General features: G+C 39.4%; 1 protein-coding gene across 1 annotated transcript in view; it reads right to left on the bottom strand.

Moving 5' to 3' along the window:
• Window positions 1–23,830, bottom strand: part of OCA2 (OCA2 melanosomal transmembrane protein) — a 481,450-nt gene that overhangs the window by 137,405 nt on the left and 320,215 nt on the right. Inside the window, exon 19 of the mRNA XM_049614148.1 lies at window positions 23,579–23,672. Coding sequence (XP_049470105.1) covers window positions 23,579–23,672 — 94 coding nt within the window. The remainder of the gene's footprint in view (window positions 1–23,578; window positions 23,673–23,830) is intronic.

Genomic DNA, 23,830 nt, shown 5'->3' with positions numbered 1-23,830 from the left:
TATATATATATATATGGCTCTAGGACTGTCTGTCAGATCACCAAACTGGCAATGGATCCAAATAAAGATTGGAACTTATTATATCAAAGGGTAGCATTGTGTCTCCATGGGAAAAGAAAGCTTGTTTATGGTAGAGTGCTCAGGGAAGTGGGCTGGCTCAAAGTGAAGGGTTTGCCCTTTTGGTAAGGTCAGGAAACACCAATTGAGAGCTGTGTTTCTGTAAGATTCTTTGAGGGAATGTTGAGAGTAAAAGCATCAGCAGTGTCAGTGCCTGGGGAGTCTGATGCTGAGAGGCAGACAGGGACTTCTCCAGTGTCCTCCTCACCCACCACACACACATGGTGGATGCCTATTGTTTTGACTCTCCAAACAGCATCCACCCCCCTTTTCTGGGAGGCATACCTGTTCCCCCATGGTGAATGTATCACCTGGTGACTGGCCTCGACAAGAGGCCTGGATACACACTAAAACAGCTGGGACTAAGTGTCAAAGCCCCGGTCCAAGAGTGGCACCTAACCTAATTTAGACCATTTAGAGCCCTTCCCTGGGAATTTTTAAAAGGATGCTAGAGGGAGCCTATTTCAGTTCATCTCTGCAGCTGTGGGTGGCCATTCCCTAAGAGCCCCACACTGAATGAGGCAGTGGTGAAAGATGGGGAGAGCAAGGCCTGGCTCCTATTGTCTCTGAAGCTCAAGACACTGCCCATCCAGAGTTGGTAGATTGCTGTTCCATTCTCCTTCTTGCCCAGGCTAATTTGATACAGGCTTCTGTTACCCACAACCAAGAATCCTGACTAAGAGTGCATCCTGTATTCTTTCTTCTCCTTCTCCAATATCATCCAGGGCTAATGTCAAATGTCTGCTCCCCAGGTTATTGCAACTCCTCCCCCTACCCCTCACGCTGACCAAGTTACATGCCTTCTCTCCATCATTAAGCCCTGCTGATTCCATCTCCAAACTGTAGCTTGTTTTCCTCACCTTCTCTTCCCAAGGTGAATCCCTCGCCTCAGACCTCAGCCTCTAACTGGTCTCTCTGCTGCTACTCTTGACTCCTCCAATCTGCTCACTACACTGCAGTGAAAGTGGTCTTTTCAAAATAAAAATAACATCACATTGTTTTCCTGCTTAAAGCCCTTCTGTGTGTTCCCATCACACCTGAAATAAACCCAGTCTCTCTCCATTGAGTTTATGAGGTGAGGTATGCAGCCTCTTTCAGGACTCCCCCAAAGCCTCCTGCACCAGAGTGATAGTAGTTGCTTTGTTTCCTGAGAGACTATACACAATTTGCCTCCTTGGGATTATTTCCTATCTCAGAAAATTAATATTTTTAGCATAGTAGCATTTGTTCACATTGTGGATAATTCATGTAGTATATGCTTACTTGTGTGTATTGCTCTTCACCTGGCCAGACTCCAAGCTCAGCAGGACCATTATCTGTCTGGTTTACCTATGCACCACTTGAGCTTACTTCTTGATAGTGACAAATATGTGTCGACAGAACAGATGAACATAAATGAATGTTATTTACACAATGAATATTCATTAAACATTCGTTAAATATAAATATATAATTAAAATTCATTAAATTTAGTTGTTCATAAATGTATCATTTTATAAGTAAAGAATATGAATCTTTGTTAATGTAAATATCTAAATTCATAATTAAAAGTTTTTATTTCAGGGGCACCTCGGTGGCTCCGTCGGTTGAGCGTCCAACTTCCGCTCAGGTCATGAACTCGCGGTTCGTGAGTTCAAGCCCCTCATCAGGCTCTGTGCTGACAGCTGGGGGCCTGGAGCCTGCTTCAGATTCCATATCTCCCTCTCTCTGCCCCTCCCCTTCTCATGCTTGTCTCTCTCTCTCTCTCCTTCCAAAATAAATAAATATTTTTTAAAAAGTTTTCATTTCATTACTTTTCAAAATAGCATATTCCAAGGGGGAAAGTTTAGACCAAGCTCCCTTTTCTTCAAAAATTTAACAATAGCCAAATTATGGAAAGAATCCAAATGTCCATCAACTGATGAATGGATAAAGAAGATGTGATATGTATGTGTATATATATATAATGGAATACTACCTAGGAATTTAGAAGAATGAAATCTTGCCATTTGAAACATTGATGGAACTACATGGTATTATGCTAAGCTAAATAAATCAGTCAGAGAAAGATAGATATCATATAATTTCACTCATATGTGGAATTTGAGAAACTCAACAGATAAACATAGGAGAAGGAAAGGAAAAATAAGATAAAAACAGAGAGGGAGGCAAACCATAAGAGATTCTTAAATACAGAGAATAAACTGAGGGTTGCTTGAGGGGATGGGTTATATGGGTAATGGGCATTAAGGAGGGCACTTTTTGGGATGAGCACTGGGTGTCATATGTAAGCCAAGACTACACTGTATGTTAACTAACTTGAATATATATTTTTTAAAAGCCAATAAACATGCTGTCTGCCATGAAAGGATACATGAGGAATAGACAGCATTTCTGCCATCCATAAGCACTGAACTGCATTCCATTGTTGTTTCCAGGAAGTTACCAGATGTGCTTTTTGTTTGTGGAGACTGTAGAATATGACTAAAGCTGTCTTGGGACTAATCTGACCTCCACCTCACCATTTTCTACTCTACAAAGGCATTTACTTCTTCATCCTTTTAAGTCTATTAAGTCTCTTATGCCTTTTTTAGTCATTTTAAATTATCTTAATTTGCTCATTATTTCTGAATTCCATAATGGTTGGAATTAAGAATTCTCTGCCATTCAGTCAATAATACATTGAAAACAATTTGCATAAAAACAATCACTTAGCAATGAGAAAGAATGAAATATGGCCTTTTGTAGCAACGTGGATGGAACTGGAGAGTGTTATGCTAAGTGAAATAAGTCATACAGAGAAAGACAGATACCGTATGTTTTCACTCTTATGTGGATCCTGAGAAACTTAACAGATCCATGGGGGAGGGGAAGAAAAAAAAAGAGGTTAGAGAGGGAGAGAGCCAAAGCATAAAAGACTCTTAAAAACTGAGAACAAACTGAGAGTTGATGGGGGGGAGGGAGGGGAAGGTGGGTGATGTGTATAGAGGAGGGCACCTTTTGGTATGAGCACTGGGTGTTGTATGGAAAACAATTTGACAATAAATTTCATATTTAAAAATTATAAAAAAATAAATACGATCACTTAGGCTACAAATGGTCTCACTGAATTTCTTTCCAGTTGTAGGAAATTTGATCAATGCAAAGACATAGGGAAATTTCCCATTAGACAACTCCATATTATCTTTCAATTTTATATTTTAGAGAATAAAATGTTAGCATATAAAGAAAAACTGATAGTGAATGGCTTTCTCAGCACACATTTCATCCCTGCTTTGGTGGATGGTCTCTATACAAAGCTGCATTGTCCTCTGTGAACACCTAGTTGATGTACCATCACACACAGCAGGCACATTCCATGCCCTTTTTCCTAGTGGTGAACAGTTAGAAAGATATTAGGTGTCTGTCCCCAGTTCCTGTCATACAGCTCCTAAATATCTTGGAATTCCATGACGGATAAAGGTGATAAGAGTGTCTTGTTTCTAATGAGGCATCTTATGGTAGGCATCTGGATAGTTTCAGGATGGGAACCAGTCACCAGAAAGACTAAGCCTTGATTAGAAACTTAGAAATTTCAGCCCCACTCTCCAGCCTTCAGGGAGAGGAGAGGGGCTGGATACTGAGTCAATCACCAATGGCCACAATCATGTCCACATAATAAAACTCCTATAAAACCCCCTAAACAACAGGGTTCTGGGAATTACTGGGTTGGTAAACACATCTACATACTAGGAGGATGACATACCCAACTCCACAGGAAGAGAAGCACCTGTACTGGGGACTCTTCAAGAATTTTCCCTATGTACCTCTTCATCTGGCTATTCATTTGTACCCTTTAAAATAAACTGGCAATATAATTAAAGTGCTTTCTTGAGTTCTGTGAGCTTTTGTAGCAAATTATTAAACCTGAAAAGGGGGGTTATGGAAACTTCCAAATTTGTAGAAGTGTGGGTAGCCTGGGGACCTGATACTTGCAACTGGCATCTGAAGTGGGGCAGCCTTGTGGATTGAGCCCTTAAACCTGCAAGTATGTGCTAACTCTAGATAGTTAGAATTGAATTGAATTATAGGATACACAGCTGGTGTCAGGGAGTTGGAGAATTGATTGATATGAAGACAAAAAACATTTCCTGGTGATGGCAGAATTTTGCTGAAACAGCTTCTCTACCTGTCTTCCATAGCAACCAATGGCTGCTGACAAGGAGTACAGCCACAGGAGAGACAAAGTATTTCACAGTACATTGTGACAAATACAATCTCCTATATGACTTGGCCATGAGTTCCAGAGTGTGACCCATGCAATAAGCCAAAGTGGACAACACATTGTCACAAAATCTAAGAAGTTCAAATGAAGAAATGCCTGGATCTTGAAAACCATCTTCAATAAAAACTTGGGCCTTCTAGATATAATGGAACACAGAAAATAAGGACTAATTTTAATCAAATCACTCACCTGATTAAGACAACTACATCAGTATGAGTTCTTGAAAAAGATCATAAAATGGTGACATTTCTTTGGGTCTCTGTATAACTAAGGACTCTTATAGTTACAAGTGACATAAAATCCAATACAGAATGGTTAAGCAGAAGGCGAGTTATGAGATGATGTGAGCTACAAGTCTGGGGGTAGATAAAATGACCTGGCACCTTGTATTTTCCAAATTAGGATGCACCAATATGTTCTAGCCCTCATGCTCTTCTTACCATGTGACATGGCTACTCTCCTATTTGGAGGTTCCTTCCTCTGAATTTGGGAGAGCCTGTGACATAGAGTTACAGACTGATGCCTAGGATGCTTCAGTCAATTCAACCTCTAAGTCTTTGAATCTCCACAGCCCAGCCATAAGACAAGTAAGTAAGCAAGCCACACATGATTCTAGTCTCCACCCTTTGAGTAGCCCTTCATGATTCTGAGGGTAAAAGAAACAAACTGGTTCTTTCAAGTCCTGCAAAGATAGTAAAATTAAAGAGCAAAATAATTATTGCTGCTGCTTGAAGCCACTACATTTTGGTGTAACTTGTTATGCAGCCACAATAACAGGGATAGAGATAACAAGGATATCAAGATCCTTTCCTGGACTCTGGTTCCTCTAGGTTTAGAGCCCAGATTCAGGCTTCTTAGTAATGTCATACAACATCTTCAGGCTTTCTATATTACCCTTGTCTAGTGGAAGAAACTTTACGTCTCCAACAACTCAACAGTTTTTGGTGCTGGTCAAAAACTGTGCCATCTTTCCTTTGAGTTGTGTGCCATCCTTCAATTGTACCTTAATTGCCTTGGGTCCCTCCCCCCATTCTGGGACATACCCTCCTGGAAAGTGCATTAGTGAGGAAAGGGGGATTACTCCAAATCAAAACAGGGTAATTGTTTCCATAAAAATGGAAAACAAAATCAATAAATACTTAGTAGAACATTCTTTGCATTACCTCTCATGGCATCCTCTGGCTGGGTATCTTGGGCTATTATGGCTCTCTTGGCCTTTTTGGAACTCTTTTACCTTCAAAAGTCTCAAATAGCTCTCCAGTGCTCTAAGCCTGCCCAACTCCTTCCCCCTTATAGTAGCGATACTCAGGATCACTGCTTAGAAGTGTTCAAGAATATGCTAATCTACACAACTGGTTTAACTCTAAGGCTGAAGATTTTATGTCTCAGTGCAAACCAACAAAAGGGGTTCCTTATGTTTGAATAAGGGCAGGAGAATGAGGGGTGGGTGGGTTTGAGTATTCCTTCAGACACAAAACAGGCCTATCTGTTCAGGGAAGTCTGAGGACTGCTTCTGCTCTAACTAGGAAAGAGTTACATGAAAATAACCCTTTCTTTCTTAACAAACTTAATGTATGGATGAGACTAACTTGTAATTTATATTCAGAAAATATTGATCTGATGTTCATGATTTTTAATTCTCACAAGGAAAGAAATGATTTGACTTCTGGTTCAGTGAGTTTATAGCAGCACAATTAATATAGAGATGAACCTAAAAAAATATATTATGTTAGATGGGTTTTGACATTTGAGAAAATATAAGTGTCCACCAGTATATCCCTCAAAAAAGATCTAGAATGAACACTTCATAAAATCTAGTGGCCAAAGAACTTTATCTTAATTTAATGTTAATCAATGTTTGTGATCTTTCTGAGTCATACTGAACAAAGCCAAGACATTTTCAAATGTTGCTTTTAGAATACTAGTTTCTAAATAGTTTATTTTCTGGATATTTTTCTCTTTAATTTAATTTACCAACTTGTTGGGGCGCCTGGGTGGCTCAGTCGGCTAAGCGGACGACTTCGGCTCAGGTCATGATCTTGCGGTCCATGAGTTCGAGTCCCGTGTCGGGCCAGAGCCTGGAGCCTGTTTCAGATTCTGTGTCTCCCTCTTTCTGACCCTCCCCCGTTATGCTCTGTCTCTCTCTGTCTCAAAAATAAATAAACGTTAAAAAAATTTTAATTTACCAACTTGTTCATTTTTTTAAAGCCTCACAAGAGTTAGCTGTGTTCCAATAAATCTCAAAAGGAAACAAAAGAGCAAATGATAAAAACTATGTGGAGGTTAATTTACACAATAAAATTCATCTTGTTGTGTCTCTAAATTTAAAGAAATAGTAAAAATCTGCATCATTAATTGATGAAACAACTTTTATTTGACCCATGTGTCAAATAGCCCTATGTGACCCATGTGTCAAATGAAGGAATGCCCTATAAAAGTATGTTTTATGAAGGGTACCCCATGGAGGTGTGTCCCATGGAGGAGAATATCATGAAAACTATTTTCCTGTTCAGTGAGAGAATTCAACATGAGAATAATCTTCATTTAAAAAATAATCCAATCCAAAGAGAACAAGATAAAATTCTATTGTATCCCTACAGTCATCACAAAAGATCACAAGGGATAAATGAGTAATACCACTATTACTTCAGAAGGAGGGCAGGGACTTCTGGTGGCCAAGGTGATGACAGCCACCAAAATCCAAAGCTCTCCACACAGCTCACAATAAACTCTACAGATCAGTAAGAAGTACAAATAAAACCACATAGATACCACACCTTCAACATAACTAACTAGAAGACAGAGAGCACCATAAACTTTACATTTACTTGTCAGCAAAGAAATAAACACCAATTCCCAGCAGAACTGTCTCTCAAGCCCCTGCCCCAGTCTTTACAAATTGCTAAAGGAATCAGAAAACTTCATGAAAAAGAAAAAAGGGTATTAAGTTTATAAGGATGAGTGAATAACAACAGCTATAAAAAGTAAGTCCAACCTAAGTGTTAAAATGCTGAAAAATAATCCTGCTCAATCAGAGCAGAGACAACGGAGAAAGGATGCAAACATGCACAGAATAACAGGCAGCAGCCTTGGCACATATCCTTTCTGGGAGAGAAGAAAGCAGAAAGGAAGGCAAGAATGCTCATTGGAGTTTGGGATGAGAAGGGAAAGGCAGCAAGAGGAGGAAATAATCTTACAAGACAAAAAGAACCAAAAATTGATAGACATTCCCTCACCTACAAAAAATAAATAAAATAAAATCATCTTTAAAAAACTGCAGTCCATGGCACTGACCACAGAGGGTGCTCTAGACTAGGAATCTTCAAATTCCTTTGACCCCAAAGGCCAAACCCATCCATGAAAGCAGGTGGATAAAAGCAGATTTCACCTACGCAAGGCTTTCATAAGAAAACAACAGAACATGAGAATCTAAATACTGAAACTGATAAAGATTTTTCTAAAAGGCTAAATATGAACTAGAAAATAAAACTGCATTAGATTCTATACGGAACCATATATCTTGAATAAGCACATGGAAATATGAAGAAAAAAAAACAGCAACAAAAAGAACACCTTAAACCACAAACCCAAATGCTAAAAACATAAATAGACAAAAACATGAAGAAATAAAATGATAAATCAAAAGACCAAATCATATAAGAAATAAAGATTAAATTATAAGGAACATAATTTAAAATATATAGTCATATATTATTATTATATTATAATTATAAGGAATATAATTTAAAATATATAGAAAAATATAGTCAAATGAAAAATTAATAAGAGACATTGAAGAAAGAGGAAAGTAAACAAGGGTGTAAAAATAAGTTAAGTTAATAACATCAGTCCAAGGGAAAGTGATTGAAATAGAAGACAAGCCAAGAAGATCCAAAATGAACAGACTCATGAAACAATGTATATTAACAGTTAAAAATGATCCAAGAAACCTTTCTGAAGCTAAAAACAAATGAAAAGGAAAGGAAAAAAACTTGAGTCTACAAGTCTACAAGACTTGCACTAGACAAGACTACAAGGCAAGTCTACTAGAAGGGCACATTAAATACCTGAGAAGGTCGTCGATAGGAAGATGGCGGCGTAGAAGGATGCTGGGCTCACCGCGCGTCCTGCTGACCACTTAGATTCCACCTACATCTGCCTAAATAACCCAGAACCTGCCAGAGGATTAGCAGAATGGAGTCTCCAGAGCCAAGCGCAGACAAGAGGCCCATGGAAGAGGGTAGGAAGGACAGCGAGGCAGTGCACGCTCCACGGACTGGCGGAAGGGAGCCAGGGTGGAGAGGCAGCCTGCCGGCCAAGCAGAGCCCCCAAATCTGACTGGCAAAAGTGGAGGGGCGGGACGGAGTGTGTTCCGACAGCAAGCGTGACTTAGCATCAGGGAGGTCATAAGTTAACAGCTCTGCTCCGGAAGCAGAAAGGCTGGAGGACAAAGGGAGGGAGAGCTGCTGAGCCCCCAGAGGACAGAGCTCAGTTTGGTGGGGAACAAAGGCGCTCGCCAGCACCATCTCCCCCGCCCATCCCCCAGCCAAAATCCCAAAGGGAACCAGTTCCTGCCAGGGAACTTGCTCTCTCCGTGCAAACACCCAATCTGTGCTTCTGCGGAGCCAAACCTCCAGCACCGGATCTGACTCCCTCCCAGTGCCACAGGGCCCCTCCTGAAGTAGATCACCTAAGGAGAAGCTAGCTAAGCCTGCCCCTCCTGATCCCGTGCACCTTGCCTACCCACCCCAGCTAATACACCAGATCCCCAGCACCACAAGCCAGGCAGTGTGCAAATAGCCCAGACGGGCCACGCCACCCCACAGTGAATCCCGCCCCTAGGAGAGGGGAAGAGAAGGCACACACCAGTCTGACTGTGGCCCCAGCGGTGGGCTGGGGGCAGACATCAGGACTGACTGCGGCCCCACCCACCAACTCCAGTTATACACCACAGCACAGGGGAAGTGCCCTGCAGGTCCTCACCACTCCAGGGACTATCCAAAATGACCAAACGGAAGAATTCCCCTCAGAAAAACATCCAGGAAATAACAACAGCTAATGAACTGATCAAACAGGATTTAAATATAACAGAAAGTGAATTTACAATAATAGTCATAAAATTAATCGCTGGGCTTGAAAACAGTATAGAGGACAGCAGAGAATCTCTTCCTACAGAGATCAAGGGACTAAGGAACAGTCACAAGGAGCTGAAAAACGCTTTAAACGAAATGCAAAACAAAATGGAAACCACGACGGCTCGTCTTGAAGAGGCAGAGGAGAGAATAGGTGAACTAGAAGATACAGTTATGGAAAAAGAGGAAGCTGAGAAAAAGAGAGATAAAAAAATCCGGGAGTATGAGGGGAAAATTAGAGAACTAAGTGATACACTAAAAAGAAATAATATACGCATAATTGGTATCCCAGAGGAGGAAGAGAGAGGGAAAGGTGCTGAAGGGGTACTTGAAGAAATAATAGCTGAGAACTTCCCCGAACTGAGGAAGGAAAAAGGCATTGAAATCCAAGAGTCACAGAGAACTCCCTTCAGACATAACTTGAATCGATCTTCTGCACGACATATCATAGTGAAACTGGCAAAATACAAGGATAAAGAGAAAATCCTGAAAGCAGCAAGGGATAAACGTGCCCTCACATATAAAGGGAGACCTATAAGACTCGTGACTGATCTCTCTTTTCAAACTTGGCAGGCCAGAAAGGATTGGCATGATATCTTCAGTGTGCTAAACAGAAAAAATATGCAGCCGAGAATCCTTTATCCAGCAAGTCTGTCATTTAGAATAGAAGGAGAGATAAAGGTCTTCCCAAACAAACAAAAACTGAAGGAATTTGTCACCACTAAACCAGCCCTACAAGAGATGGTAAGGGGGATCCTGTGAGACAAAGTACCAGAGACACCACTACAAGCATAAAACATACAGACATCACAATGACTCTAAACCTGTATCTTTCTATAATAACACTGAATGTAAATGGATTAAATGCGCCAACCAAAAGACATAGGGTATCAGAATGGATAAAAAAACAAGACCCATCTATTTGCTGTCTACAAGAGACTCATTTTAGACCTGAGGACACCTTCAGATTGAGAGTGAGGGAAGGAGAACTATTTATAATGCTACTGGAAGCCAAGAGAAAGCTGGAGTAGCCATACTTATATCAGACAAACTAGACTTTAAATTAAAGGCTGTAACAAGAGATGAAGAAGGGCATTATATAATAATTACAGGGCCTATCCATCAGGAAGAGCTAACAATTATGAATGTCTATGCGCCGAATACCGGAGCCCCCAAATATATAAAACAATTACTCATAAACATAAGCAACGTTATTGATAAGAATGTGGTAATTGCAGGGGACTTTAACACTCCACTTACAGAAATGGATAGATCATCTAGACACATGGTCAATAAAGAAACAAGGGCCCTGAATGCTACATTGGATCAGATGGACTTGACAGATATATTTAGAACTCTGCATCCCAAAGCAACAGAATATACTTTCTTCTCGAGTGCACATGGAACATTCTCCAAGATAGATCATATACTGGGTCACAAAACAGCCCTTCATAAGTTTACAAGAATTGAAATTATACCATGCATACTTTCAGACCACAATGCTATGAAGCTTGAAATCAACCACAGGAAAAAGTCTGGAAAACCTCCAAAAGCATGGAGGTTAAAGAACACCCTACTAACGAATGAGTGGGTCAACCAGGCAATTAGAGAAGAAATTAAAAAATATATGGAAACAAACGAAAATGAAAATACAACAATCCAAACACTTTGGGACGCAGCAAAGGCAGTCCTGAGAGGAAAATACATTGCAATCCAGGCCTATCTCAAGAAACAAGAAAAATCCCAAATACAAAATCTAACGGCACACCTAAAGGAAATAGAAGCAGAACAGCAAAAGCAGCCTAAACCCAGCAGAAGAAGAGAAATTATAAAGATCAGAGCAGAAATAAACAATATAGAATCTAAAAAAACTGTAGAGCTGATCAACGAAACCAAGAGTTGGTTGTTTGAAAAAAAAACAAAATTGACAAACCTCTAGCCAGGCTTCTCAAAAAGAAAAGGGAGATGACCCAAATAGATAATATCATGAATGAAAATGGAATTATTACAACCAATCCCTCAGAGATACAAGCAATTATCAGGGAATACTATGAAAAATTATATGCCAACAAATTGGACAACCTGGAAGAAACGGACAAATACCTAAACACCCACACTCTTCCAAAACTCAATCAGGAGGAAATAGAAAGCTTGAACAGACCCATAACCAGCGAACAAATTGAATCGGTTATCAAAAATCTCCCAACAAATAACAGTCCAGGACCAGATGGCTTCCCAGGGGAGTTCTACCAGACGTTTAAAGCAGAGATAATACCTATCCTTCTCAAACTATTCCAAGAAATAGAAAGGGAAGGAAAACTTCCAGACTCATTCTATGAAGCCAGTATTACTTTGGTTCCTAAACCAAACAGAGACCCAGTAAAAAAAGAGAACTACAGGCCAATATCCCTGATGAATATGGATGCAAAAATTCTCAATAAGATAATAGCAAGTCGAATTCAACAGCATATAAAAAGAATTATTCACCACGATCAAGTGGGATTCATTCCTGGGATGCAGGGCTGGTTCAACATTCGCAAATCAATCAAAGTGATACACCACAATAACAAAAGAAAAAATAAGAACCATATGATCCTGTCAATCGATGCAGAAAAGGCCTTTGACAAAATCCAGCACCCTTTCTTAATAAAAACTCTTGAGAAAGTCGGGATAGAAGGAGCATACTTAAAGGTCATAAAAGCCATTTATGAAAAGCCCACAGCTAAACTCATCCTCAACGGGAAAAAACTGAGAGCTTTTTTCCCTGAGATCAGGAACATGACAGGGATGCCCACTCTCACCGCTGTTGTTTAATATAGTGTTGGAAGTTCTAGCATCAGCAATCAGACAACAAAAGGAAATCAAAGGCATCAAAATTGGCAAAGATGAAGTCAAGCTTTCGCTTTTTGCAGATGACATGATATTATACATGGAAAATCCGATAGACTCCACCAAAAGTCTGCTAGAACTGATACATGAATTCAGCAAAGTTGCAGGGTACAAAATCAATGTACAGAAATCAGTTGCATTCTTATACACTAACAATGAGGCAACAGAAAGACAAATAAAGAAACTGATCCCATTCACAATTGCACCAAGAAGCATAAAATACCTAGGAATAAATCTAACCAAAGATGTAAAAGATCTGTATGCTGAAAACTATAGAAAGCTTATGAAGGTAATTGAAGAAGATTTAAAGAAATGGAAAGACATTCCCTGCTCATGGATTGGAAGAATAAATATTGTCAAAATGTCAATACTACCCAAAGCTATCTACACATTCAATGCAATACCAATCAAAATTGCACAAGCATTCTTCTCGAAACTAGAACAAGCCATCCTAAAATTCATATGGAACCACAAAAGGCCCCGAATAGCCAAAGTAATTTTGAAGAAGAAGACCAAAGCAGGAGGCATCACAATCCCAGACTGTTGCCTCTAATACAAAGCTGTAATCATCAAGACAGCATGGTATTGGCACAAAAACAGACACATAGACCAATGGAATGGAATAGAAACCCCAGAACTAGACCCACAAACGTATGGCCAACTCATCTTTGACAAAGCAGGAAAGAACATCCAATGGAAAAAAAAGACAGTCTCTTTAACAAATGGTGCTGAGAGAACTGGACAGCAACATGCAGAAGGTTGAAACTAGACCACTTTCTCACACCATTCACAAAAATAAACTCAAAATGGATAAAGGACCTGAATGTGAGACAGGAAACCATCAAAACCCTAGAGGAGAAAGCAGGAAAAGACCTCTCTGACCTCAGCCGTAGCAATCTCTTACTCGACACATCCCCAAAGGCAAGAGAATTAAAAGCAAAAATGAATTACTGGGACCTTATGAAGATAAAAAGCTTCTGCACAGGAAAGGAAACAACCAACAAAACTAAAAGACAACCAACGGAATGGGAAAAGATATTTGCAAATGACATATCGGACAAAGGGCTAGTATCCAAAATCTATAAAGAGCTCACCAAACTCCACACCCGAAAAACAAATAACCCAGTGAAGAAATGGGCAGAAAACATGAATAGACACTTCTCTAAAGAAGACATCTGGATGGCCAACAGGCACATGAAAAGATGTTCAACGTCGCTCCTTATCAGGGAAATACAAATCAAAACCACACTCACATATCACCTCACGCCAGTCAGAGTGGCCAAAATGAACAAATCAGGAGACTATAGATGCTGGAGAGGATGTGAAGAAACGGGAACCCTCTTGCACTATTGGTTGGAATGCAAATTGGTGCAGCCGCTCTGGGTAGCAGTGTGGAGGTTTCTCAGAAAATTAAAAATAGACCTACCCTATGACCCAGCAGTAGCACTGCTAGGAATTTATCCAAGGGATACAGGAGTACTGATGCATAGGGGCACTTGTACCCCAATGTTTATAGCAGCACTCTCAACAATAGCCAAATTATGGAAAGAACCTAAATGTCCATCAACTGATGAATAGATAAAGAAATTGTGGTTTATATACACAATGGAATACTACGTGGCAATGAGAAAGAATGAAATATGGCCTTTTGTAGCAACATGGTTGGAACTGGAGAGTGTGATGCTAAGTGAAATAAGCCATACAGAGAAAGACAGATACCATATGGTTTCACTCTTACGTGGATCATGAGAAACTTAACAGAAACCCATGGGGGAGGGGAAGGAAAAAAAAAAGAGGTTAGAGTGGGAGAGAGCCAAAGCATAAGAGACTGTTAAAAACTGAGAACAAACTGAGGGTTGATGGGGGGTGGGAGGGAGGGGAGGGTGGGGGATGGGTATTGAGGAGGGCACCTTTTGGGATGAGCACTGGGTTTGTATGGAAACCAACTTGACAATAAATTTCATATATTGGAAAAAAAATAAAATAAAATAAATACCTGAGAAAAATTGACACAACAATCAACTCCAGGGCATATCTCTGTAAAAATATTAAACTTCAAAGATAAATTAAAGGTACTCAGGCCTCAGCTCCTCACATGCTGCACTTGCAGCCCAGATTCCATACATTGGTGAGTCCTGGCAACAAGTGCCATCCGCTAGCTGAGGCAGCAACCTGAGGGGGAGCTGCAAGCACTGAGATCCCAGACTTATCTTTCATCCTGTTTTCCCAGAAGAGAAGTGGAAATTCCAGTAAAAAGTGACATGACCAACTTACTGAGCTGGTCAGTACAGAAGCAAAGCTGGCTGGAGGAGTTCCTGACTGCCCACCTAGTACTTTTCCTTCCAGCCACATTTCCTTTTCTCCACTGGAGTAAAAATAAAAATGCTTAGACTGAAAAATTGTACTATATCTCATCAAATCAAAGACTGTAAAACACTTATTTCATCTGCCATTAAGAATGAAAAAATTAGGAGAGGCTGAAAAGAAGATGGAGTAGGAAGATGCTAACCTCACCTCCTCCCATGGATATAACTAGATATCACTCACACCGGTCGGAAAACCGCCCAAAGACTGGCAGAACAAACCCTACAACAAAACATAGAGAAAAGGCCACACTGAACAGGATTGGAAGGGCAGAGATGTGGTGGGAAGCCAAATGGACTGCAGGCCTTTCACCAGAGGGAGGATGCCCTGGGTGCGGACAAGGGAGAGACACAGACTATCACACTGGGAAACCTGCATGGGGAAGGTGAATCCCCATAACATTTGGCTTTGAAAAAAAGAGGGACTGAGTTTCATGAGTTCTTACAACCAGTGGGACTCAAAATCTGGAATTTTAAAAATCAGCATGCTGGGCTCTGGAAGAGTCTAGATGGCATTAAGATTTTAAGTCCCTGCCATTAAACAGATAGTACAATAAAGAGCCCACAGAGATACAGCACTGAAGCAGCAGTTTTAAAAACACCTGGGGCATATGGGAGGGAGAGTTATTTACTCATTTCAGAACTTATCCTGGAGAATCAGAGACCATTAGGAGAAACTCCTCCAGGAGAAAAAGTGCCATTTCCCTACCCCTTCAGCATAAACATAGGCCACCTGTGGGAACCAGTGCAGCACAAACATTCACTAACTAACTTGCTTATACCCCCTCCCCATGCTTTAGCAAATCTGCCCCCTCCAGCCTCAATCCTGGCACTATGGGTCCCCTCCCCAAGGGGATCAGGCAAACCTTGCTAAAACTGCATGCTCTGCCCCTGCACATGTGACCTACCCCCTCCAAACTGGTAGGCTTTGGTCCCAGTGGCAGCAGTGGTAGCAGTTCTCCTCTCACAGAGGACCAGCAGGTAAACCTTGCTAACACTGCTCACAACACATGTGTGGATCTTCCTCCCCTCTAATAAACTCTTGCCTGGAGCCCATCCAAAGAAGTGCCACAAACCTAGCACTGTGCAAGCAGCCCCAACAGTGGCCAGAACCACTCCAAAGTAATGTCTGCCCCAGGGAAAGGGAAAGATAAACACACATAAGTCAGACTGCAGCCCCAGCAGTGTGGTGGGGGCAGACAGCTGGTCTTAATCCAGGCTCTGCCCACCAACAAAAACTTCTTGGGACAACATAAGAAAGGCACCAAGCAGTTTGGTGCTACTACATCTCTGGTGAACACGTGGGCTGACTCAACTTCAGCCCAAGGTGACCCCAGACTGGCGCATTAACACCACAGGAACCAAACACTGCCCACAACAGGCAAAAAGAGTAACTGCAGACAACATACTGAAGGAAAAAGCAGCTCAGTCACAAGAGAAGGATGCACACAACACACATAGGGGATATCCCTGAAGCACCACGTTCCAGGAAACAGGGGACATTGCACTGCAGGGCACTACAGGACCTCTTCTTCATAAGGACAGCACTTTCAAGAGCAAGAGACATAGCTGACTTTCCTAACACAGAGAAAAAGACTCAAAGAGACAAAATGAGGAGACAAAGGAATATGTCTTAAATGAAATAACACAACAAAATCACTGCAAAAGACCTAAGAGAAATGGAAATAAGTAATATGCGTGATAGAGAAATTAAAATATTGATCATAAAGATATACACACAGGACTTGGAAAGCATGGAAGACACCATTGAGACCTTAACAAAGAGATAAAAAAGGAACCAGACATGAAGAACATAATGAATGAAATTAAAAATATACTAGATGTAACAAATAGCAGACTAAATGAAGCAGAATAACAAATCAGTGACCTGAAGGAAAGAGAATGGAAAGCAATCAAGCTGAGCAGGTGAAAGGGAAAAAAGTTGTGCAAAATGAGAATAGACTTAAAGAACTCAGCTACACCATCAGGAATAATAATATTTTTATTGCAGGGATCCCAGAGGATAAGAAAAAGAAAAGAGAGAAGACAATTTATTGGAAGAAATATTCACCAAAAACTTCCTGAATCTGGGGAAGGAAACAGAAATGCAGATCCAGGAGGCACAGAGAGCCCTCAACAAAATCAACCCAAGGAAGTCCACACCAAGACATATAGTAGGTAAAATAGCAAAAAGTAGTGATAAACAGACAATTTTAAAATCAGCAGGCGCAAAGAGAACAGATCACTACAAGGGAAACCCCTTAAGGCAGTCAGCAGATTTCTCAGCAGAAAGTTTGCAGGCCAGAAGGAAGTGGCATGATATATTCAAATACTGAAAGGAAAAAAATCTGCCATAAATAATATTCTGTCCAGCAAGGCTATCATTCCTAGTAGATGGAAGATAAAGAGTTGCCCAGGCAAACAAAAGTTAAAGGAGTTCATGACCACTAAACCGGCCCTACAAGAAATTTTTAAAAGGACTATTTGAGTTGAAAGTAAAGACCATAAGTAAGAGTAACAAAAGTAGAAAGCATCAAAGCAGGAAAATAAGTATATCTGTATCAAGCAGTGAAAGGACTCACAAAATGTGACACCATATACCGAAAATGTGCCAGGGTGATGAATAAAGAATGGCTTCAAACTTAAGCAACCATCAACTTAATATGGACTGCTATATGCAGAAGATATTATATACAAACCTAATAGTAACCACAAATCAAAAACCAGTAATAGATATGCCAAACATAAATACAGGGGAATCCAAGTATATCACTAAAGAAAGCCAACTTATTGTGAGAGAAGAGGATAAGGAAAGAAAGGAACAGAGAAGAACTACAAAAACAGCAATAAAACAAGTAACAAAATTGCAGTAAGTACATACCTATCAATAATTACCTTGAATGTAAATGGACTAAATGCTCCAATCAAAGACATGGGGTGATGGAAAAAATAAAAAAAGCAAGACCCATCTATATGCCTACAAGAGACTCATTTCAGACCTAAAGATACCTGCAGATTGAAAGTAAGGGGATGGAGAAACATTTATCATGAAAATGGAAAACAAAGGAAAGTCAGAGTACCAATATTTATATTAGGCAAAATTAGACTTTAAAACAAAGACTGTAACAAGAGATAAAGAAGGACACTACATAATAATAAAGAGTACAATCTAACAAGAAGATACAACAATTCTAAATATTTAGCCACCCAAAATGAAAGTACCCAAATACATAGTCACTAACAAATATAAAGGAAATAATTGATAGTTATACAGTAAAAGTAAGGAACTTTAACACTTCACTTACATCAATGGATAAATCATCCACACAGAAAGTCGACAAGGAAATGGTAACTTTGAAAGACACATTGAGCCAGATGGATTTAACAGATATGTTCAGAACATTCCATCCTAAAACAGAAGAATACACATTCTTTTCAAGTGCACATTGAACATTATCCAGAATAGATAACATATATTAGGCCACAAAACAAGTCTCAACAAATTCAAAATGATCAAAGTCGTACCATGCATCTTCTCTGATCACAATGCTTTGAGACTACAAATAAACTACAAGAAAATATATGAAAAGAGCACATATACATTGAGGTTAAATAACATGCTACTAAACAATGAATGGGTCAAAGAAGAAGCAAAGAGTAAATTTAAAAAATACATTAAGACAAATAAAAATGAAAATACAACAGTCCAAAATCTGTGGAATGCAGCAAAAGTAGGGGATTCTAAGAGGGTTCTGTGATGGTGGTTTATAGTCATATGGGGTTACCTCAAGAAGCAAGAAAATCTCAAGCAACCTAACATTACACCTAAAGGAGTTAGAAAAAAAATCCCAAAACAGTAGAAATAAGGAAACTATAATAAAGATTATAGCAGAAATAAATAAAAACTAAAAATACAATAGAACAGATCAATGAAATCAGGAGTTGGCCATGAAAAAGATCAACAAAATTGATGTCAGGCTCATAAAAGAGAGAAGGAGGGAAGGGAGGGAATGAGAGAGAGAAAGAGAGGGCTCAAATAAACAAAATCAGAAATGAAAGAAGAGAAATAACAACAAACACTACAGAAATACAAAGGACTGTAAGAGAATATTATGAAAAATTATACACCAACAAAATGGGCAGCCTAGAAGAAATGGATAAATTCCTACAAACATATGACCTCCCAAAACTAAATCAGGAAGAAATAGAAATTTTGAACACACCAATCACCAGCAATGAAATTAAGTCAGCAATCAAAAAACTCCCAAGAAACAGAAGTCCAGAACCAGAGATCTTCAAGATGAATTCTATCAAACATTTAAAGAAGTTAATACCTATTCTTCTCAAGCTATTCCAAAAAAATAGAAGAGGAAGGAAAACTTCAAAATTCATTCTATGAAGCCAGCATTCCCCTGATACCAAAAGCAGATAAAGAAAGCAATCTTGAAAACAAACAAACAAAGCTGGAAGTAACACAATTTCAAATTTCAAGTTGTATTACAAAGCTGTAGTATCAAAAAAAGTATGGTAATAGCAAAAAATAGACACAAAGATCAATGAAATATAATATAAAGTCAATACTATAAAGCTCCTTCAACAAAGGAGGCAAGAATATGCAATGGGGAAAAGACAGTCTCTTGAACAATTGTTGGGAAAACTGGACAGCTACATGCAAAAGAATGAAACTGAACCACTTTTTTATACCATACACAAAAATAAACTCAAAATGTGTTTAGTCATAGATGTGAGAACTGAAAATAAAAATCCTACAAGAGAGCACAGGCAGTAATCTCTCTGACATTGGCCATAAGAACTTATTTCTACATATGTCTCCTAAGGCAAGGGAAGCAAAAGCGAACTATTGAGACTACATCAAAATAAAAAGTTTCTACACAGCAAAGGAAGCAATCAACAAAACTAAAATACAACCTACTGAGTGGCAGATGACTTATCCAGTGAAGCATTAGTATCCAAAATATATAAATAACTTGTAAACTCAATACTCTGAAAATTAACAATCCAATTAAAAAATGGGCAGAAGACATAAATAGACATTTTTCCGAAGAAAACATACAGATGGCCAACAGACACATGAAAAGATGCTCAACATTATCAGGGAAATGCAAATCAAAACCACAATGAGATATCACCTCACACTTATCAGAATAGCTAAAATAAAAAATATATAAGAAAAAATAACCACAAGAAACAAGTGTTTATGAGGATGTGGAGAATAGGGAAACTTTGTGCGCTGTTGATGGGAATGAAATTGGTGCAGTCACTGTGAAAGTCAGTATACAGTTTCCTCAAAAAATTAAAAAATAGAACTAGCATACGATCTGGTAATGATACTACGGAGTATTTACCCAAATAATATGAGAACACTAATTCAAAAGGATATATGCACCCCGATGTTTATTGCAGCACTATTTACAATAACCATAGTATGGAAGCAGCCCAAATGTCCATGGATAGACGAATGGATAAACAGTATGTGTTATATATATACAATGAAGTATTATTCAGCCATAAAAAAAGAATGAAATCTTGCTATTTGCAACAACATGGATGGATCTAGGAAGTATAATTCTTAGCAAAATAAGTCAGTCAGAGAAAGACAAATACATTTGATTTCACTCATATGTGGGATTTAAGAAATAAAACAAATGAACAAAGGGGGGTAAAAAGGGACAAATCAAGAAACTATAGAGAACTAACTAATGGTTTAAGAGGGAAGGTGGGGGAGGGGAGGGGTGAAATGGGTGATGAGGGTTAATGAGTGCACTTGTCATGATGAGCAGAGAGTGATGTATGGAAGTGTTGAATCACTATATTGTATATCTGAAACTAATATAACAGTATATGTTAACTATAATGGAATTAAACAGAAAAACTTAATTAAAAAACCATTCACTTAGCCAGCAATTTTATGTCAGGAAGTTTATTTTCAACTAGCAATAATGAAACAAATTTTTATCTGTGAAGATATTCAACACAGCATTAATTATGATAACAAAGAATAGGAAGCAACCTATATGCCCAACAAAAGTAAAATAGTGATATATCCACATGTTGTAGGTATAAACATATCCTATTTTGAAAGAATAACTAATGACCTGGTAAGATGTTCCAATATATGTTGAAAAATGAAAGGTAAGACACAATGAGATTAAAATTTTTGTTAACAAATATTTATGTATCATGAGAGGAAGAGAAAATGGAAGAAAACACCAAATTTTGATTAGTGGTTATTTCTGGGTAGCAAAATTATGAGTTACTTGTATATTTTATTCCTTTACTTTTACATTTCCCTTTGGATATATATTCATATAGTCATTAAAAATGGGATTTTTTATTAAGAAAAATTTATATTTATTTATTTTGATAGAGACAGAGCACAAGTGGGGAGGGACAGAGAGAGAAGGAGACATAGAATCTGAAGCAGGCTCCAGGCTCAGAGCTGTCAGCACAGACCCCGACGTAGGGCTCAAACTCACAAACCTCAAGATCATGAGCTGAGCCAAAGTCGGATGCTTAACTTCATGAGCCACCTAGGCACTCCCCAAAAATAGTAATTTTTTTAATAAAGTGGGAAGTCAACATTTTGCACTGTGTATCATAGGTAACCACCTTTTGTGAAAGAAATTTTGAAATTAGGTAGATAAAAGTCCATTTAATACATTTGTAGCTTCAAACCAAGAATTTTATGCAAATATGGGCTGAACAATTAGATGACCATTTATGAAAAAACTGCTCTGATTTCTGAGCAGCAAGGATCTGACAAGAAGAATGATCAGAGGTGGAACCAGACAGAAATAAGATGTGGCTCTTGAACATTACTAACCAGAGAGATATTTTTTCTCCATCTAAGAAGGTGGATGCCATTGTTAAGGCTACTAGCTAAACAGGTTTTGGAAGAGAAACCTGGCAGTCTTGCCCCTGTCTTTCTGAGGCTCCCAAGCTACTAAATATTATCCTAGCTTTCACCACTGTAACTCTGTACACAAGGGGCACATATTGGAAAGTTCAGTGTGCAATACATCACCTGCTGGAGCTAAACCCTGGGCTCTATGCATGATCTGAGTGGCTTCACACCAACCTTTTAGTCAAGCAGATGTCCTGATTATTATTTCAAAGTTACACTGGAGAAAATATCAGACCAGGGTGTACTGTTGCCCTAAAAATCCTTTAATCTTTTATGATATTAATACCAGCCCTCTCAAGCCTACTTGTGAGACCAACCAGTGTTGTTAAATGGCCATGAGAGTCCCTATATTGAGTCCAGCCATGGTTGTCAGCAGGTAGAGGGCCAGGGTATCACATGCTTGGCTCACAAAGGAGACCAGGGACATTTGAATGACAGCCTTGTTTAAGTGATAGGATTATTTCTTTTATGCTTAGCAGAGGAAGATGAACTCTAACAGGAAGATGGTGGTAAAGTGATAAGTTTCTGATCCCATCTCTTAGTAGTGGGGGCAACAATGTGCCAGAGTCCTCCTGAGAGGAGAGCACATTCAGTATCGCCACATCTCATTGTCCAGCCTCGTCCCTCCATCCCATGCCCAAGTCTTCCAGGAGTTTTGATTAACTAATTTTAGTGTCTGAGTAAAACTGTCAAGAATTACTAGTCACTCATAAACAGAAGTGGCCAGTATAAGTCTGCCAAAATCAGCATTATGCACAGAAATTGATGTTGGTTCTTACCAAGGTATGACAGTGGAGTTTTATCCCAGGCCCAGCCCAGCCAAGTAGTGTCCTGCAGAAGCCCAAGGTCACAGTCTCCATAGGCTTCAGGTCACTCTGCCTCTCAGGCAGAGCTACTGTTTCAAATCTTAAGCAGGTCTGGTTCTGAGAACCTTCACTGTGCATACATGAACTGTGAGTTTACAATCCAAGAACGTCAACAGAAATCTTGTTCAACACCAAATGTCAGTTCATTTTAGCAGCACCATTTTTTGGAGCTGCCAATGGCCATTCTGCCCATTCACCTACTTTCAAAGTGCAGTGATGCCATATGAAAACAGGCACGCAGGGAGTTAGGACTCCAGCATGGGCCCTGCTCCTTTGGAGCACCTTTTCCTTTGTAGGAGCAAGCATTGGCTGTTTTTCCACACCCAGGGCTTCATCTCTGTGCTGCCCTCCTGATAGGTGTCCACACATGAATGCGTGTTGCCAGGCTGCCACTGTCTGCAATATTCCTGGGTCCTTTCAAGTACAAGATTTTTCACTGGACAATCTGGTAGGAGGTCTACAGATTCTCATTAGGCAGCCCATCATTGATAGTCAAGGCACAATTCCCAGTTGGAATTTTCAAGAGAACAACATAAAATACCCAGGAATCCCACAACCATTTATTGATCCCAAGAGTCAATCTTATTCAGAATACCTGAATCATGCTCTGTGTTATGAAGCTAATCTCAGCAATAAATTTTTTTTTTAATTTTTTTTTTCAATGTTTTTTATTTTTTTATTTTTGGGACAGAGAGAGACAGAGCATGAACGGGGGAGGGGCAGAGAGAGAGGGAGACACAGAATCGGAAACAGGCTCCAGGCTCCGAGCCATCAGCCCAGAGCCCGACGCAGGGCTCAAACTCACAGACCGCGAGATCGTGACCTGGCTGAAGTCGGAAGCTTAACTGACTGTGCCACCCAGGCGCCCCAGCAATAAATTTTTAATGTGTGTTTTCTTTTAGCTAAGCTCACCTAACACTAACATCTCTCTAATTGCTAAAAACATGTTTATCCTAGTGCTTAACAGTACACATTGCTATTTTTTTTAATTAAGTGAGCTTCAGGATCAAATAAACAGAAATTTAAAATGAGCTTTAAAATACCTGAAAAATTCCATGAAAGAGAAGCCATATCCATGCTGCTCAGCAATTCCTGCACAGACCACATTTGACGATGCTCCAATCAGTGTCCCATTACCTGTAATCAAAATTTTTAAAGTAAAATAAAATTTCAGTTTATCTTAGTAGTATGTTTCTGTTACCTTTTGTTCTGCAATATTCAGATCATCTCACAGGCTTTTGATTTGATGATTACTTTACAGGTACTATCAAAGTGATTGCTTTACAAATATCTGC

This window comes from Panthera uncia (assembly GCF_023721935.1).
Source record: "Panthera uncia isolate 11264 chromosome B3 unlocalized genomic scaffold, Puncia_PCG_1.0 HiC_scaffold_1, whole genome shotgun sequence".
Classification (NCBI taxonomy): Eukaryota; Metazoa; Chordata; class Mammalia; order Carnivora; family Felidae; genus Panthera; species Panthera uncia.
The sequence above is the reverse complement of the archived record's forward strand: the minus strand, read 5'-3'. Positions and strand labels throughout refer to the sequence as shown.